Source organism: Sciurus carolinensis, chromosome 11 (genome assembly GCF_902686445.1).
Source record: "Sciurus carolinensis chromosome 11, mSciCar1.2, whole genome shotgun sequence".
In the NCBI taxonomy this organism is placed as follows: domain Eukaryota; kingdom Metazoa; phylum Chordata; class Mammalia; order Rodentia; family Sciuridae; genus Sciurus; species Sciurus carolinensis.
The window spans coordinates 24,747,618-24,767,188 of NC_062223.1; the positions used below are offsets into that span (position 1 = coordinate 24,747,618).

Sequence of the window (19,571 nt, forward strand, 5' to 3'; positions counted from 1 at the left end):
AAATGTGAAGGTTCTCAACTTAATAAAAAGGAAACAAACCATTAGCTGAGGTTACTCAGATCTAGGGGAAAATCGAATGGCCTATTTATGAATTTGTGAAAAGGAAATTGGTTATATTTCTGTTGCCTCACCTTTAACTATAAAGGTTATCACCTTTATAATGTGTGACAAGGGCTTAGTTAAAATGTAAAAGTCATTAAATTTGTGTATGTATTCATAGGAAAAATGATATGTAAGGATTTGGTGCTAACTGAGCTTTCAGGCATGAACTGGGAGTCTTGGGCCATCTTCCTTCTGGAAAATGGGGACTACTATATTTTTTAGTACTAAGGAAATTCCTTCATATTATTAATATAATTTTAACTGGGATAAATCATTGACACTGTCAATGATTATTGTTTAAAAATATGATCTTGATAAATCCTAAATTTTGAGTTCTGAATATTTTTGAATGTGTTCATTCTCAAAAGAAGACATTTCAGAAAATGTGGATTGTAGCAAAGTAAAATTTAGGATTTTAAGCTTTCATTATATTTGTGAGAAGACATTTAAGCATAGTGGGAAAAGTATGAGTGTCCCATTATACAGACATAGTTTGATATATGTGTTCTCATATGTTCATGTATTATATTGGATTATAGTTTACTTATTGGAGAACAACATCAAGAACACAAGTAATGTATGCCTCATCAAGTCATGGAGAAGATGAAATGGGTTGATATCTGAATAATGTGTAACATGCTTAGAAAATGGTATTGTTGAATATGTGATAGCTAAACATTTTACACTAAATGCATCTCATAGTTAAACACATTGCTTTTGATTTCACATTTTTATTTATTATAAATGTGATACAGTGCTAAATAAATGAAAGTCCATATCAAATGGCCCCTGAATATTTTTTACATATATTCTAATAATTCTAATGATAAATCCCACTTCTCAATATTAGTGTAAAGATAGTATCATTTTTATTTCTTTCAAACTTAGTTGTCAGGCCTTTGCAAACCATTCTTCACTAGCACCTTTATCCAGGAATTTAAATACCAAATGGGAAGATACTCTTTAACTGAAAGTCGTGTTACAAAAAAGGAGGACTTAAAATTCTTTTTTTTGAAGCTTCTTTTTATTATTAATATCAAATTTTTATTTGTTATAATTAGTTGTACATGACAGTAGAATGCATGTATATGTTTTGATAGAACATACATAAATGGAGTGTAATCTATCATTTTTCTGATTATACATATTGCAGGATCACATTGGTCATGCAGTCATACATGTACATGAGGTAATAATGTCTGTTTCACTCTACTATCATTCCTTCCCCCATACCTCTTCCCCTCGCTTCACTCCCCTCTACCTAATATAAAGTAACTCTATTCTTTCCTACTCCCTCTCTTATTGTGAATTATCATGCACATATCAGAGAAAATCTTTGACCTTTGTATTTTTGGGTTTAGCTTATTTCACTTAGCACAATATTCTCTAACTCCATCCATTTACTAGAAAATGCCAGAATTTCATTTTTCTTTAATGCTGAGTAATAGTCCATTTGAGGGTTTAAAATTCTTAACTATAAAATACTTATACCATATCCATGTATATGGTTAATGATTAAAAGAAAAGAAAGGATAAGATAGAACTGGTTGATATTTCAATATGGGGTACACAGGATTCCTAGCACAGATTCTAATGGCAATGCTTTGAAGCATCTTCCTCTGCGTGGATCTATTTGCCTAACTGATGTTCAGTAAGTACAGCTAGACTGGGTCCATATGTTGAGTTCAAGATTGAAATTTAAGTCTGCACCAATGTTAGAGTACGTTTATAACATGATTGTGCTTTCTATAGTTTCAATTCTCTAGTTGTTCTACAGTTTTGTTGCACAATTTCAATGATCTGTTATCTCTCAGTTCCTTTTTTGTATTTTGCCTCCTCAGATTCCTGCACAAAAATGAAGACAAGATTTGGATATTCTCAATGTATACTTAAAGTACTTTTCTACATTGTGTTTTGAACACAGAGCAAACTTACACCCACACCAAGTTCCTTTCCTGCTGTTGTAAGGGAGACAAGCTGAGATTGGGGGTCTTCATCCACCAGTTTTTGTGATCCTGCAGGAATTATTTCAAAGGAGTCACACAGGGTAACAGGAGTTCATTAGAGACAGTGAGGTAAGTGCCCAGGACTCACACTGAGCAGATCCTCATGAAGAGAATGGCACAGCTCACACAGGGTCTGGACTTTTATGGGATTTGGGTCCCTCTGTCCTTGCCTTGACTTCTCCTGCTGCCTGAAGTGCTTTATTACACATTGTATGACCCTCAGCATTAGTGTTAGTATATTCACATGCCCAACAATCCTTCCCTCCAGTTCCCTATTTGCTGCATCTTCATATTCTGAACCTCGATAAACATGTTGAGAAAAAGTCACTGAAACTTTTACCAAATATTCAGGGTTATTCTGTTCTAATTAGGAAACCTGGTTTTGTAAAAAATTGAACAATAAATATTTGGATCTAATGAATGTCAGTGTGTTATCTCTAGGAAAATGTATGCAGGTTAGAGAAGGGCAGGGACTTGCTTAAAGTTTTACAATAGTTAATAATACAGATGGAGAAGGACTATTTCTATTAGGCATGGAAAACATCTGGATTTCCATTGGTTACTGGATAACATGGAATAGACATTTGGAGGGTATAATATGGCCTCATATATTGCTTACAATCTCAGATTTTCTACATAATATTTTAAGTTTTGGTGTAATAAACTGAACCATGCTCTTTCACTACTTGTTTCTTCAATAGTTAACCAATGGTATTAAACATCTTTTTTATATTATTTCAGATTAATCCCATATGTCATATACACTTGGACTTGTCACATCCTCATGGAAATGTTTTTTTAAGTGTAACAGAATTTGTTTCATGGAATTGTGGGGAAATAAGCAAATAGAGTTACTGTTCTTTTCTTGTTCTTCCTTTCTTGCCTGACAGTCTTAATGGGGAACTTCATCATCTTGCAGGAATTAGCAAATAGTGAGTTGAATCATCAGTGTACTATCTTCTCTAACAACTTTCCCTTGTGATCCTTTGCTGTACCTCTATCTTGGACCTCTTACTATTCAGGAAGTTACTACTTCTACAAGAAAAAATGAAATGCCTCATTATTACCGTATAACCCAGCTCTGCACCACCCCCTTGCTCAAGTATAAAGATATCCATTTTGTTGTCAGTGGCTTTTAACTGCTCTGTGACCTTTGTCCAGCTGCTGCACTCCAAGGTCATCATGGATAGAAGAGGTTCACAGTGTTGATTGTCAGGCAGGACTAGTGGGGGGACTTCTTGGCACTGTATTGCTCTATTGCTCATGGTGCTCAGTTTCACTTTGTGTGGTCCTAATCATGTAAGTTACTACACATGTATTTGGTGCCTCTTTGGAGTGTCTGCAAAGACATTGGCTATGTTAGTATCTTGGTGATTATTTATTCAGAAATGGTGGTGCTTATAATTTTTATTGTCCTATCAACTCAAATATAAGACAAGTATCACAGGATAGTGGGGAGCAGAAGGTTGTATCTAGACAAAAATTAAAGTCAGACATGAAAAGTCAAAGAAGAAAATTTTACTATGAGTGAGAGTAAAATGAATGTAAAGTAAGTCTGAAACAAAGAATGAGAGAGAGAGAGAATATCTCCGAGCAGAGAATGACTATCTCCGAGGAGAGAATGACAAAGAAAACAATGTTGCTTCCACATTTGCTGCCATTTCACATTAGTATTAAGAGCTGGGTTCCACCTTCTGCTCTCTTCATCAACCTGATGAAGACTCCTTCACGTCTTTTGGCCCTAGTTTGTCCTCTCTGGAACTGTCTTGGCGACCATCCTATTGGTGGGGGAGGGGGCTTCATCTAAAAGTCAACCCTATATTAATGTGGGCTCTGGGGTCAATGACTGGAGAAACTTGACCTTAGTGTGCCTGTGCTACTGAAGAAATTTTCCTTTGAAATATATTAAGAAACTTATGGCCATAAAGTTGAATTTCAATGACCTCAGTAGACCCTGTCAGGAGTTAATCCCATTGACCTTTCCTTCTTGACATATTTCTTACTTGACTCTCTTCATTTCTCCCTATATATTCTCAGTGTTCATGCACCTGTTATTTTTCTATAAGTTATTTGTATGTTCATTAGCCTTAAAATCAATTTAAGCAAAACCTGTGACCCTACCTTATTATTGGTTTGCACTCTGCTGTTCATATTTAACTATAATCTAACACAGTGTCCTTTACAGAGCAATATAAAGCTGTCTCAGCCTGTAACTCTAGTTTTCTGCTTCATCCCATGGATCTGTGGGTCATATTCTACCTGCAGGTAGTGAGAACATGTTGAGTTCTCTCATTTACACTCTGAGAAATGTGGAGATGAACACTGTCATGCAGAAGGTATAATCATGAGTAGAACATTCATAACTAAAGCTAATAAGGAAATTCTGTTTCCTTTGAACCTGTGGATCCAGGAGGGTTATCATTTCAGACTTTGCAGAAGGAATATAAGATTTCTTTGGGAAATTGCATTGGAGAATCTTAGTAATGTAAGAAACAAAGAGCCAAGTTACCATTATTCAGAATCCAGTCATTAATTGGAGAAGGATAAACTAGTTTAAAGTGTGATCATTTGAACCTGAAGAACACAAGAAATTTTCTAACAAAGCACCTCTCTGTTCATGCAAATTCCTCTCCACAATTTACATGAAATTCTATTTTTCTTGGTTAAAAAATCAAACTTTCGATTGTGCTCAGGTGTTGCCGCTCTTCAGCCAGCACATTTTTCCTGTTTCTTTCTCTCCACGCGAAGGCGTGCATGAACCCCAGTCGTGGCTGCGTGGTCTGCACTTCTGCTGGTCTTGTGGCCCCCTCAGGATGGCGGGCATCCTGTTTGAGGATATTTTCCATGTGAAAGACATTGACCCGGAGGGTAAAAAGATTGACCTAGTATCTCAACTGCATTGTGAGAGTGAATCTTTCGAGATGGACCTCATTTTAGATGTAAACATTCAGATTTACCCTGTGGACTTGGGTGACAAGTTCCAATTGGTCATAGCTAGTACCTTGTATGAAGTTGGTACCCTGGATGATGGGGAATACAATCCCACAGATGACAGACCTTCCAGGGCTGACCAGTTTGTGTATGTAATGTACAGGAAGGTGTACAGGATTGAGGGGGATGAAACGTCTACTGAAGCAGCAACACACCTCTCTGCCTACATGTCCTATGGTGGGCTGCTCATGAAACTGCAGGGTGACGCCAACACCTGCATGAATTTGAGGTGGATTCCAGAGTTTATCTGCTGATGAAGAAACTGGCCTTCTGAACCTTGAGGGATGACAGCCTGCTGCTTGGTCACTCAGGTTGTGGATGTTGTTCAAGCCTGAGTAGAATTTGCTGTTGTTTACCTGTTAAGGAGGAACTGGCTTTCTGCCCACTGTTGGTGCATCTTTAGCTAGTCTGAACTCAATGGGAAACTGACTTGCCTGTGAAAGACCCAGAGGGAAAGCTTGAAGTGAATCAAAAGTTGTTTGTGTATGTGACTTTTTAATTAAACTACTTTTTCAGACTCAAAAAAAAAAAATCAAACTTTCTCACTGGTTGATTATAAATCATCCAATAATGATTCAAGTTTGACTTTCTGATGTTGCAATTCACTACACTAGATAAATAATTATGTTCAGGCTTTGGGTTATTCAGGGAGACCTGGGTAACATAATAACCTGTCAGCGTTTTTCTCAGTGTGTCTTAGCAATATGCCATCAAGTAATGATTCTCCATTGAAAAATATCTATGCTATTCAGTAATATTATATTTTATAAAGATATAAGATCCCTCTGATGAACACATGAAATTTTAACATGGCATGCAGCATAGCAAGTTCATATTATGTGTTTTCCTTCTTTCCTGTTTTTCCCTTGGCTTGAATTTTTTTGCATAGCTATCCTGTTTCCCTCTAAATTTATAAACATATTTTAAAATCTCTCACCTCTAGGACTTCACTTCTGTGAGCTTCTCTGCTTAAAACTCCTTTTACCATATGCTGGAGGGACAGTTTTTACTTATAATTCACATTCCTTACATCATCTTATACAGGAAGATTTGGCAGACCATCAACAGGCCAAAAATATATCTGGTTTCTCCCATATTCTTATATCGCTATTCCTCTATGTTTTTTCTATATCAAATAATCTTATGCCATACAGTAGTTTTTTTATGCACTGTGTTTCTCTTTGACTGAACTGGAATATTATGTGCTATAACTTTTCTTTATTTTTTGGGCGGGTCATTTTTTTTCCTATCAATGATCCTTGTACAAATTAAGAAGTGATTATGCACTTACTAAATTGAATTCATTGATACAGCTTAATTTGTCAGCATACAATGTTCTCGCATATCCATAAAATTCCCTTATGTCATTAACAATAATGACGTTATAATACAATAGATAATGTCAGGAAGCTAAAAATTTAACACATATCTCCATACAACTCTAAATTTTTAGGAAGCTAAAAATTTAACACATATCTCCATCTATTCTCTATTCTAGAGAATAAATGTCAGTCAACTCAAACTTCTATAAAAACATATTATTTCTTAATTTTTTATAGTTAGTAAACATTAATATCCTGATTATTCTTTACCCTCAGGTCTTGTCAATTATGAAATCCAATCTCAGCTCTGTGCCTTGGTGGTATTTGTCTAGACATTTCACTGTGCCCAGCCACTTGTTTTTCCTGCAATACCTCCTCAGAGTTCCACAGACTATTCTTCTTGCCAGGCAAGTAGGAAAAGATACAGAGGAAAGACACAGGCAGCAGTGTTTCTTTAGTACCAAGAAGTCCTTTGTCATTAGGACTTCAACTGTTAGGGTTTTACATGCCTCCAATAGCATTTTCCACCCTCCTGGAGTCATGTAAACTTTTGGAATATTTTTTTTCGTCAATTATTTATTTTTTAAATTTTTTTACAGACTGCATTTTGATTCCTTGTACACAAACGGGGTACATCTCTTCGTTTCTATGGTTTTGCACAAGGTAGATTCATACCATTCATGTAATCATACATGTACATACGGTAATGACGTCTGTCGCATTCCACCATTTTTCATACACCATCCCTCTCATTTCCTTCTACATAATCTAAAGTTCCTCCATTCTTCTCTCACTACCAGCCCCTCCACTGCCATTATATATCATCATCCACTTATCAGGGAAAACATTTGGTCTTTGGTTTATTGAGATTGGCTTATTTTGGTTGGTATGATATTCTCCAACTCCATTCATTTACCTGCAAATGCCATAATATTATTCTTTTTGACTGAATAATATTCCATTGTGTATATATACCACAGTGTCTTTATCCAGTCATCTGTTGAAGGGCATCTAGTGTGGTTCTCACAATCTAGCTATTGTGAATTGAACTGCTATAAACATTGATGTGGCTGCTTTACTGTAGTACGCTGATTTTAAGTCCTTTGCGTATAAACCGAGGAGTGGGATAACTGGTTCAAAAGGTGAGTCCATTTCAAGTTTTCTGAGCAATTTACATTGCTTTCTAGAGTGGCTGCACCAATTAGCAACTCCACCAGCAATGCAGAAGTGTGCCATTTTTCCCAAATCCACTGCCAACATCTATTATTGTTTGTGTTCTTGATAATAGCCATTCTAATTGGAGTAAGCTGAAATCTTAGAGTTGTTTTATTTGCATTTCTCTAATTACTAGAGTTGTTGAACACTTTTTCATATAGTTATTAATCACCTGTGTGTCTTCTTCTATAAAGTGTCTGTCCAGTTCCTTCACCCATTTATTGATTGGGTTCTTTGTATTTTTGGTGTAAAGTTTTGTTAGTTCTTTATAAATTTTGGCGATAAGTGCTCTATCTGAAGTGTATGTGGAAAAAATTTTCTCCCATACCGTAGACTCTCTTTTCACTTTTTTGTTTGTATCCTTTGCTGAGAAAAACTGTTTTAGTTTGAGTCCTTTCCATTTATTGATTCTTGCTTTAATTTTTTGTGCTTTGGGAGTCTTGTTAAGGAAGTCTGATCCTAAGACAACATGATGATTTGGACCTTATTTGTCTTCTATTTGGTGCACGATCTCTGGTCTAATTCCTAAGTCCTTGATCCATTTTGAGTTAAGTTTTGTGCAGAGTGAGAGTTAGAGGTTTAACTTCATTTTTCTGCATGTGGATTTCCAGTTTTCCCAGCACCATATGTTGAACAGGCTATCTTTTCTCCATTGTATGTTTTTAGCTCGTGTGTCTAGTATGAGGTAACTGCATTTAAGTGACTTCATCAAAACTGAAAGCATTCCCTCTAAAAACTGGAAAATGGCAGGGATGCCCTCTTTCAACACTTCTATTCATTATTATCCTTGAGATACTAGCCAGAGCAATTAGACAGACCAAAGAAATTAAAGGGAAACAAATAGGAAAAGAAGAACTCAAGCTGTCACTATCTGCTCCTGACTTGATTCTATATTTAGAGGATCCAAAAAACTCCACTAGAAAACTTCTAGAACTAATAAATGAATTCAGCAAAGTAGCAGGATATAAAATCGATACACATAAATCTAATGCATTTCTATTTATAAGTGAATTTCTCTGAAAGAGAAATTAGGAAAACTACCCCATTCACAATAGTCTCAAAAAAAAAAAAAAAAAAAAAAAAAAACTTGGGAATCAATCTAACAAAAGAGGTGAAAAACCTCTACAATGAAAACTACAGAACACTAAAGAAAGAAATTGAAGAAAACCTTAGAAGATGGAAAGATCTCCCATTTTCTTGGATAGGTAGAATTAATATTGTCAAAATGGCCATTCTACCAAAGGTACTATACAGATTCAATGCATTTCCAATTAAAATTCCAATGATATTCCTCATAGAAATAGGGAAAGCAATCATGAACTTCATCTGGAAGAATAAGAGACCTCAAATAGCCAAAACAATCCTGAGCAGGAAAAGTGAAGCAGGAGGTATCACAATACCAGACCTTAAACTATACTACAGAGCAATAGTAACAAATAAGGCATTGTACTGGAATCAAAATAGATAGGTAAACCTTTGGAATATTACAAAAACACATTCTGTCCAGAAATGATCTTTGATGAACAAGTTACTCATAGTCCTGTCTGATTTAGTTTCCTGTTCTTTTGTGAAGTGACAAGCAAATTTATTTGGTCAAAATATATGATGCTAACACAATAACCTACAAACTGAATATCTTGAACTAAGTTTATACATATATTGGCTCGGTGATCTTTCTTATTTTTCCCACATTGTTATTGATGCATTATAATCGTACACCTGATGGGCTTTGCTCTTACATATTCTCACATGCATACAATGTAACAGTGTAATTTGGTCAGTGTCAATGTCAAGTACTTCTTCCTACCTCCCTGCCTTCCATCCCTTGGTACCTTTCCTCTGCTGATCTCCCTGATATTTTCATAAGATCCATACCTTCCCTTTTCCCCACTTTTCCTCTCTGTCTTCCACCTCTGAGAGAAAACACACAACCCTTAACCCTCTGAGTTTGATTTATTTCACTTAAAATGATCATTTCTAGTTCCATCCATTTTCCTGCAAATGCCATGATTTCATTTTTCTTCATGTCTGAATAAAACTCTGTGGTATATTTATTCCCTATTTTCTTTATCCTTCTACTAATAGACATCTAGGCTTATTCCAGAGCTTGGGTATTGTGAATTGTGCTACTAAAAACATGGGTATTCATATATCACTGTTGTAATATGACTTTAATTCTTCAAAATACATACCAAAAGTGGTATCGCTGGGTCATATGGTGGTTCCACACCTAGACTTTTGAGAAGACTTCATGCTGATTTCCTTTGCAGTTGTACTAATTTACAATCCCACCAACAGTGTAAGTATTCCCTATTCTCCACAACTTCTCTAGCATTTATTATTATTTGTATTCTTTGTGACTGCCATTCTGACTGGTGTAATATGAAATCTCAATGTAGTTTTAATTTGTATTTCCTAAATTGCTAATGATAGTGAAATTTTTTCATGTATTTGGTGATCATTTGTATTTCTTCTTTTGAGAAGTTTCTGTTTAATTCGTTTGCCCATTTATTAATTGGGTTATTTGATTTGTTGATGTTAAGTTTTTAAGCTCTTTATATATTTTATATATTAATCATCTATCAGAAGAGTAACTAGCAAAGATTTTCTCCCATTCTGTTTGTCCTCTCTTTTTTTTTTATAAATAAATTATTTATTTATTTATTTATTTTTGTTTAGAATTTTTTTTTATTATTATTTTATACAAATGGGATACATGTTGTTTCTCTATTTGTGCATGGAGTCAAGGCATACCATTTGTGTAATCATACGTTTACATAGGGCAATGATGTTTGATTCATTATTTTTTTTCCCTTCCCTCCCACCCCTCCCACCCTTCTTTTCCCTCTATACAGTCCTTCTTTCCTTCATTCTTACCACACTCCTTATCCCTAACCCTAAACCTAACCCTAAACCTAATGCTAACCCCTCCCACCCCCCATTATATGTCCTCATCCGCTTATCAGCGAGATCATTCGTCCTTTAGTTTTTTGAGATTGGCTTATCTCACTTAGCATGATATTCTCCAATTTCACCCTTCATATCCCTAACTGTTTCCTTCACTGTGCAAAAGTTTTTAATGTCATGCTGTCATGTTTATTAATCCTTGGCATTATTTTCTGAGCTTTAGGGGTTATATTGAGAAACGCGTTGCCTGTGCCTAAAAGTTGGAGTGTTCACACTGTGATTTCTTCTAGGAACTGCATAGTTTCTGATCTAATTCAAAAGCCTTTGATCCATTTTGAGTTGATTTTTGTGCAGAGTTAGATATAAGGATAAAGTTTAATTCTTCTATATATGGATTACTAGTTGTCACAGCATTATTTGTTACAAAGACATCTTTTTTTCCAATGTATGTTTCTGGCACCTTTGTCAAGAATCAGATGACTATCTGTGTTGGTTTGTCTGTTTTCAGTTCTGCACCATCCATCTATGTGTTTGTTTTTATGTCAGTACCATGCAGTTTTTCTTACTATAGCTCTGTAGTATAATTTGAAGTCAGGTATTGTAGTACCTCCAGCATTGCTTTTTTGGCTTAAAATTGCTTTGGCTATTCTGGGTATTTTATTATTCCAAATTAATTTTAGGGCTATTATTTCTAGTTCTGTGAAGAATGTCAGTGGTATTTGATGGGGATTATATTTGATCTGTATATTGCTATTGGTATTATGGCCATTTTAGCAATATTAGTTCTGCCTATTCATGAAGTGGGAGAATTTTCCATTTTCTGTGGTCTTGTTCACTTTTTTCTTCAGTGTTCTATAGTTGTCATTACATAAATCTTTTACTGTCTTGGTTAATTTATTCCCACGGTTATTTTGGTGTACTTTTTGTTTTGCTTTGTCTTGTTTGTTGAGACTATTATGAATGTAATTGTTTTTCTGATGTTTTTTTTCTCAGCAGATTAGTTGTTGGTATTCAGGACAACTATCGATTTTGTAACTTGATATTCTGCCAAATTTGTTATCAATTCTAGCAGTCTTTTGGTGGAGATTTTTGGATCTTCTAGTTATAGAATCATATCATGTACAAACAGTGATAGTTTGACTTCTTTTTTTTCCTATTTTTATCATTTTATTTCCATCTCTTACCTAATTGCTCTGACTAGAATTTCTAGCACTATATTAAGTAGACGATATAAGAGTGGACATCCTTGTCTTGTCTCAGATTTTAAAGAAAATGCTTTCAGTGTTTTACCATTTGCTATGAGGTTTACTTTGGTTGTTTTTATAGAAAGCCTTTATGATGTTGAGGTGGGTTCCTTCTCTCCTAGTTTATTCAGTGTTATTTATCATGAATGGGTGCTGAATTTTGTCAAATGCCTTTTCTGCATCTATCGAGATGACTAAGTGATTTTTTGTCCTTACTTCTCTTAGTGTGATGTATTAAATTTATTGATTTGCATATATTAAAACATCCTTGCATCTATCGAATAAACCAACTTGTTCATGGCATATAATATTCCTAATACAATATTGAACACAAGTGGTGAATATTTTATTAAGTAATTTTGCATCTGAGTTCATCAGGGATATTTGTCTTTAGTTTTCTTTACTTCATGTGTCCTTATCTGACTTTGGATTGAGTGTGATACTGGCTTTATAGAAGGAATTTGGAAGTGTTCCATCCCTTTGTATTTCATGGACTGATTTGAGGAGTATTGGCATTAGTTCTTTAAAACTTTGGTTGAATTCTGCTGAGATTCCATCAGGTCCCAGGTTTTTCTTTGTTGAAAGGCTTTTTTTGTTTTGTTTTGTTTTACTTCTTGTTTCTCATTACAAGTTATTAGTCTGATTAGGTTCTCTATGTTCCCTTGATTCGGTTTTGACAGATTATATTTGTCTACAAATGTATCTGTTTATTCTATATGTTCCAATTTATTGAAGTATTAGTTTTCAAAATAGTCCCTAATGATTTGCTGAATTTCTGGGTTGTCTATGTTGATTTCTCCTTTTTAATCTCTATTTTTATTAATTTAATTTATATTCTTTTGTCTTTTGGTTAATTTGACTAAAGGCTTATTAATTTTGTTTATCTTTTCAAAGAATGAACTCTTTGCTTCCTCCTCTGTAGTTTTGGATTTTAAATTATTGTTTTATTTTTACAGACTGCATTTTGGATTATTTTTTGTGGGGGGTGGCTGGGGATTGAACCCAGGGTCTTGTGCATGCTGGGCAAGCACTCTACCAACCTGAGCTATAACACCAGACCTTGCATTTTGATTCATTGTACACAAAAGGGGTACAACTTTTCATTTCTATGGTTGTGCATGATGTAGATTCATACCATTCATGTAATCATACATGTACATAGGGTAATGCTGTCTGTCTCAGTCCTCCATTTTTCATACCCCCCCACTCTCATTTCCCTCTATGTAATCTAAAGTTGTCTTCTTTTTTAAAGTCATTGAGGTGCATCATTAAGTGGTTTATTTTGAATTTTTCTGATTTTCTTATTCAGGGACTCATAGCTATACAATTTCCTTTTAGAACTATCTTCATAGTGTCCCAGAGGAACTGATATGTTATATCAGTATTCTCATTTATGAATTTTTTAAATTTGTCCCTGAATTTCCTCTATCATCCATTCATCATTCAAATATTTTGTTCAATCTCCTTTTATATTATATGGTGTGTTGATCATGTTGATTTCTAATTTCATTCTATTATGATCTGATAAGACACAAGAAATTATATATACATATGTACTTATATATATGTAATATACATACATATCTAATTTTTTATAGATTTTCTAAGAGTTGCTTTGTGGCCTACACACTGCTTCTGGGTTCAACTCCTAATTTCCACATATAGGTGAGAACTTGCAGTACATTTCTTTCTACTTTCATTTCAAGAATACTACCCACCCTTAGTAACTACAGGCACCATGTTGGACAATGGATGCCTTCAACTTCTGTATCATATATATCACTTGTTTCTCTTCTGACCAATGCTTCCCACTCTATCCCCCCAACACACACACCCAAACTTCTGATAACTATAAATCTACTCAGAATTTGTTACTTTTGCTGTTGTTGTTGACCATTTTTTTCACATTTTTATTGTTGTTTTTATATCTGATGATAGAATTTATTTTGCTGTAATTATAAAAATGTGGAATATAATTTGCTGAATCTTTTCTTGTTTGTTTCCATGTATAGGTGAGAACATACAATATTCATCTTTCTATATCTGACTTATTTCACTTAATGTGCTGCAAATGGCTTGAATTGTTCTCCATTGTATATACATAATATTTTATTTATTCTTTCATCCCTTCTTATACACTTAGGTTGATTCCTTCTCTCACTATTGTGAATAGAGTTGCAATAAACATGAGAGTTCAGATATCTCTTAGAAATACAATTTTTATTGTCTTTGGATATATACACAGTACACCTTTCAGGGTCACATGGTAACTCAATTTATATTTGCTTTTAAATTTTACTTTAGCAATTCAAATTGTGTATAATTATGGGTTTAGGTTGGTGTGCAATCCAATTCACAATTGAATTGAGAAAAAACTACTTAAAATAAATTTAACAAAGAAGTTTGTTTTAAATTTTAAGAATTGCAAACTATTTTCCAAAAAGTCCATATTAATTTACATTCCTACCAGTGTGAAAGGATTCCCTTTGTACATGTTAGCCATATTCTCCATATTCTTGCCAATGTTTTATGAAAATATTATTCATTTAAATTTTTACTTTGAATAGCTTCAATCCCAAAAAGATTTCATAATTTTCTTTACAATGCTGAATGTACAATTATGAATGTAAGTCATTTTGAGAACAGGGTGCCATTCTTGACCAGCAATACAAATTTAAAAATATAAAGATGAAGCATCGTTTCTTGCCAATATTTTCCTTACATCTTTTCTTTTTTTTTTTCTTTTTGTGGTGCTGGGAATCGAACCCAGGGCCTTGTGCTTGCAAGGCAAGCACTCTACCAACTGAGCTATCTCCCCAGCCCCTCCTTACATCTTTTTCATTTAAGCTATTCTAACATATGTGATGTAGTATATCACTGTGGTTTTAAATTCTCTAATGTTTAGTGATGCTCCACATTTTTTCATGTATCTGTTGGCCATTTATACATCTTTTTTTTAAAAAATGTCTATTCAGATCCTTTTTGCATTTCTCAATCTGGTTATCTGTTTTCTTGCTATTGAGTTGAGTTTATTATTTATTTTGGATATCGAGTCTTTATCAGATGTATAGTATGCAAATATATTCTCCTATCCCACAGTTTCCTCTTCACTAGGCTAATTAACTCATCAGTTTTAAACATTTCTTATGCAAACACAAAAGAGAAGCTTATAACTGGTACAAAAATATGAAAAAGTACTCACTAGATGGTATATGAGCCTCAATTTAGACTGGCATCTACCCTGTAATTGAGATTTGAGCTTAGGAAGATGAAAGTGACAGAAAGGTCAGACTATCATTCACCCTGAGAAACAGTTCTTCACCTTATATATTTTGTTCTTGCAATATATAACATCCCCATGTCCTCTCAATTCTTCCTGTTTACTGAACTGTGGAAACCAGTAGGGGAGATGGGATTGCAACTCTATTCATGTTGAGATGTTACCAGCACAAATTCAGATCAATGAACTGGATCATTGAATATTCAACCAACTTTTTTTTTTTCCTTCACTAACATGTTTTTCTGTCTCCCTCATTTATATTTTTCATTAAGGTTCATGCATTTACTCTTTCAAAGCACTGTTTAGAGACAGAAAATTTGAAAGAGAAGTTTTAAAATGATGGAGACAGGATAGAGGTGTGTGATCCTGTGGGCACATACATGAAGTAGAAAGCTAAGGGGTGAAGACCAAGGGCTGTAAGGACATGAGACCTGTGTGCCAGCAGTCCATATCTAATGACCACTGAGTAGCTTGGACAACTTGCTCACTAATTCTCAACTGAAGAGATCATACGACAAGGTTATGGAACATATTCTATATATACATACTTCCAATCAAAAGGGAGAGGAAGTACTTTCACTACTAAGTGAATGCCTTGATTTTTATGTCATAGAAGAAGTATAAATATAATTCCAAATGGTGGTAAATTACCCAAAAGAAACAGATGTCTTGAATTAACATGGAAAGAGAATTTTTTCTCCTTTCTCCTCCTCCTCCTTCTCCTTCTCCTTCTCCTCCTTCTCCTCCTCATTCTTCTCCTCCTTCTCCTCCTCCTCCTTCTCCTTTCTCTTCCTGCTCCTCCTCCTTCCTCTTCCTACTATTTTTCCTCTTCCTCTTCTTTCTTTCCTTCCCCTCCTTGTCCTCCTCCTTCTTTCCTTCCTTCTTCCTCTCTTCATCTCAAATGTGATGATTTAATACTACACAAATCCCTTCACTTGTGATTCATAGTGATTTATAACATGAATTCATAGTCATACTGAACAGAGTAGTTTAGTGTAAATTAGATAATCAACATACTTCATAATAAACTCTGTAAATGATGGTATTAAACAGTTGGAATGCTGCTTCTGCCTTCCAGAGAAGTGATCCTGAAATTGTGTGTCACTCTCACTGGAGTGAGAATAAAATCTCCCGGAAGGAGATTAGCTCCTAGTGGAAAAGACATATGAAGTGTGAATTGTGTCTGTGTTTTTTCTGGTCCACCTCAATGTGTGTCATAGATCTAAGATAGCTTGGTTGAAGACTGAACAGTCTCATATGCATGAGACAGCTCCTTACAGATACAAACTTCAAATCTGACCCAATATCTATAGTCCCAAGGTTGGGAAACCTTAACCAATAATAACAAACTGTACATATTCAGTGGTTGATCTTTGAGCAGATGAAACAGCAAGTGCAAATGGAAAACACTTACTCTGAGGGAAGAAAATCAAGGAATCCTTTGTGAAAAAGAAAGAGAATAATGAATGTGAGGTCAGAAATATAAAGAGAAAGTCAATCGTGAATTTTTGACTTGTGATTTTAAAGAATTCCTGCATCTTACTGAGCATGGAAATCAGAAGCTGAGATAATAATCAGGAGGATGCTGCAATAATCTAGAAAAAACAATGTAATAGCAAGTACCAGGTGAAAATCATTGCATATGGAGAGAAAAATTTCACTATGGAAATGGTTTCCATGGTTGATGGGAAGGTAAAATGATATATCCAAGTCCAATAAATTTAAATTTTTTCTTTTTTTTTTTTTTTTTTTTTTGGTACAGAGGATTGATCCCAGTAGCTCTCAACCACTGAGCTACATTTCCAGTCCTTTTCTATATTTTATTTGGAGACAGGGACTCACTAAGTTGCTTAGGGCCTTTCTAAGTTGCTGAGGATGGCTTCGAACTCTTCATACTCCTGCCTCAGACTCCCAAGCTGCTGGGATTATAGGCATGAGCCACCATGTCCAGCTTCCAGTAAAGCTCTGACTGCTCATCATGTAAGTGAATATGCACTTAAAATATATCCCAACAATCCAATTCCTAGCTCTTTGTCCAAGAAGTGCAGTATGTTTATAAAATGATTGTACTATACAGTTTAGGCAGCTTTGTGAATAATAAGCAATAACATTAAGAGAATCTTTATGATATTGGTTATTAATAGAAAAAAATGTGGACAGACTTTGGTGTATACATAGAATGAAATACACCTCCACAAGAAAAGGCAGAGAACCTTTGATTTACACAGTACCTGTAATGAATAGTAAAAATATTTCGCTAGTGAAAGAACCCACGCAAAAAAGAGTGCATTATTTATGGTTTCATTTATATAAGTTTCAGGAAAATAATCATCTATGGTGTCAAAAAACGGAAAGCAACACAGCAGCAATTGCCTATTGGCGGTGAGGGAGTGGCAACTGTCTAAGTTTCAACAACTCCTTCCACACTGATCTCCCTTCTATTTTCATGAGATTTTTACCCCACTTTTCCCCTTATTTTGCCTTAACTTTCACATTCAAGAGAAAAGAGTCAACCCTTGACTCTGAGTATGGTTTATTTAACTGAGCATGGTGATCTGCAGTTCCATCCACTTGCCACCCAATAACATAATTTCATTCTTCTTTTGGGCTGAGTAAAACTTCGCTATGCATATATGGCACACTTTCTTTACCCTTTCATCTACTCATGCAAACCTGGGCTAGTTCCACAAATTGGTTATTGTGAATTGCACTTCTATAATCATTTCTATGCCTGTAACACTACAGTATGCTGATTTTAGTTATCTTAAATAAATACCAAAGAGTGGGAAAGCTGGATCGATGGTGTTCACACTCCTAGTCTTTAAAGAATCTCCATTCTTCTTTCTAAAGTGGTTGCACCGATGTGGGTCAAATGCAATTATCAATGTGCCTTTTCCCTCACACTCTTGTCAGCATCTATTATTATTTGTATTCTTGATGACTGCCATTATCACTGGAGTGAGATAAAATATCAAAGTAGTTTTGATTTGCATTTTCCTAATTGCTAAAGGTGTTGGACATTTTTTTTTTCAATTCTTTTTTCCATTTTTATTTCTTCTGTTGAGAAGTATGTGTTGCAGTCTTTTGTTAAATTATTGTATTTTTCAAAACAAGCGAATAACTCTTAGTACATAATTGTTAACTGAGATTCATCCTTCATTCAGATACCCTGATTTTTACATCCTGCCCTTTTTCTCTCCAGAATCCTGTCCAGGATGACATTGATTTAGTCATTATGTTTTCTACAGTGCGGTTTGACAGACACACTGTTTTCGTTTTTAGTGACCTTGACACTTTTCAGGAAAAAGCAAGTCAAATGTTTTGAACTAAAGTCCTCAACCTGTGCTTGTCTGCTATTACTCAGACCTGGAATTACGAACTTTTGTGGGGAGGAATTTTAAGTAAATTTTCATTCTATTCCCATATCAGTGGCTATGTGCTATCAGTGTGATTCACACTTGCTGGGGACCTTGCCCATTTGGTGAGGCACCAAAGTCACGTTCCCCTCTGTAGCCACTTGACCCCCATTTATACTCTCTTGTTTGAAGGAGGTCACTATGCACAGACCGCAAGAAGAGGCATGGGTGTTCCTCTAAACCTTCCAGGGCACCTTCTCTCTGTAAATACTTCGAATTTATATTCTTACAAGTCTCTCTCCTCTCTTCTCCTCTATTTATTTAGTTATTTGTTCAAATATAACACTGTGGACTCTTGGATGCACATGATTTACTCCAGGTTATATTTCAATACTGTTTCCTCATGTTGCTGCTACATTTTCACAGCTTTGACCCCTGTAGGCTCTTTGAGTTGACCCATGACCCCTGTCCCACATGCCCGTCACTGTGGGTCTGTGTGTGTTTCAGCACATCCTCACTCTCTACCACTGCAACAAGCTCCAGTTCCTCTAGTGCATTCTCAGTTCAGATCTGGAAACAGACACTCTTTCAAGAAGTCCTGATCATTTTATTGGAGAATAGTATTTGAAAGAAAGATCCAGTTCCTACAGTTTTTTCCCCTAGCCAAAAGTGTCACTTATCATCCAAATTAGTACCTTTAATTACAAGAATAAGCCACCTCTTTACCCCATAATCTGAAATAAATTGTAGAGTAAGTTCTTCATCACATCTGACTTGTCTTTCTCCTGAGAGGGGAGGAACCCCTGAGGGAATTTCTTCCCATGACTCCTTTGGTTTGCGTCATTTATATGAAATACACCTCTAGGAGGGCAAAAGTGAGGAAAGTCCTAGTGAAAATCTTGTGTGTGAGTAGATTTCAGAAAGTGCTGAATGAATCTGGAGCCAATTCAGTCTGCCTTCTAGCATGCAGGTGGGAACATAAACTTCTTGCTGAGACCAAACACATCCTGATTCCAGAATAATCAGGCATTGATTTAGAAGCACTTGGTATTATTTGTATTTAAACTTGCAGAAAATGAATCAGATTAATGTGAAGGTCAGTATCTAACATACTCCAGGCCTTGTAGAAGGATAGGACCTTTAGGGTC

The 19,571-nt window shown here is 35.2% G+C and overlaps 1 protein-coding gene across 2 annotated transcripts; it reads left to right on the plus strand.

Moving 5' to 3' along the window:
* Positions 1–4,921: 4,921 nt before the first annotated feature.
* On the plus strand, positions 4,922–5,353 carry LOC124960490 (DNA-directed RNA polymerases I, II, and III subunit RPABC3-like). Of its 2 annotated transcripts, XM_047519281.1 has the most exons (2): positions 4,922–5,172; positions 5,257–5,353. In XM_047519281.1, exons 1-2 carry the CDS (start codon positions 4,922–4,924, stop codon positions 5,351–5,353), a joined length of 348 nt encoding a protein of 115 aa, XP_047375237.1. The 2 variants fall into 2 exon arrangements, with proteins under 2 accessions (XP_047375237.1, XP_047375236.1); XM_047519280.1 differs by having other exon boundaries at positions 4,922–5,353.
* Positions 5,354–19,571: the final 14,218 nt, after the last annotated feature.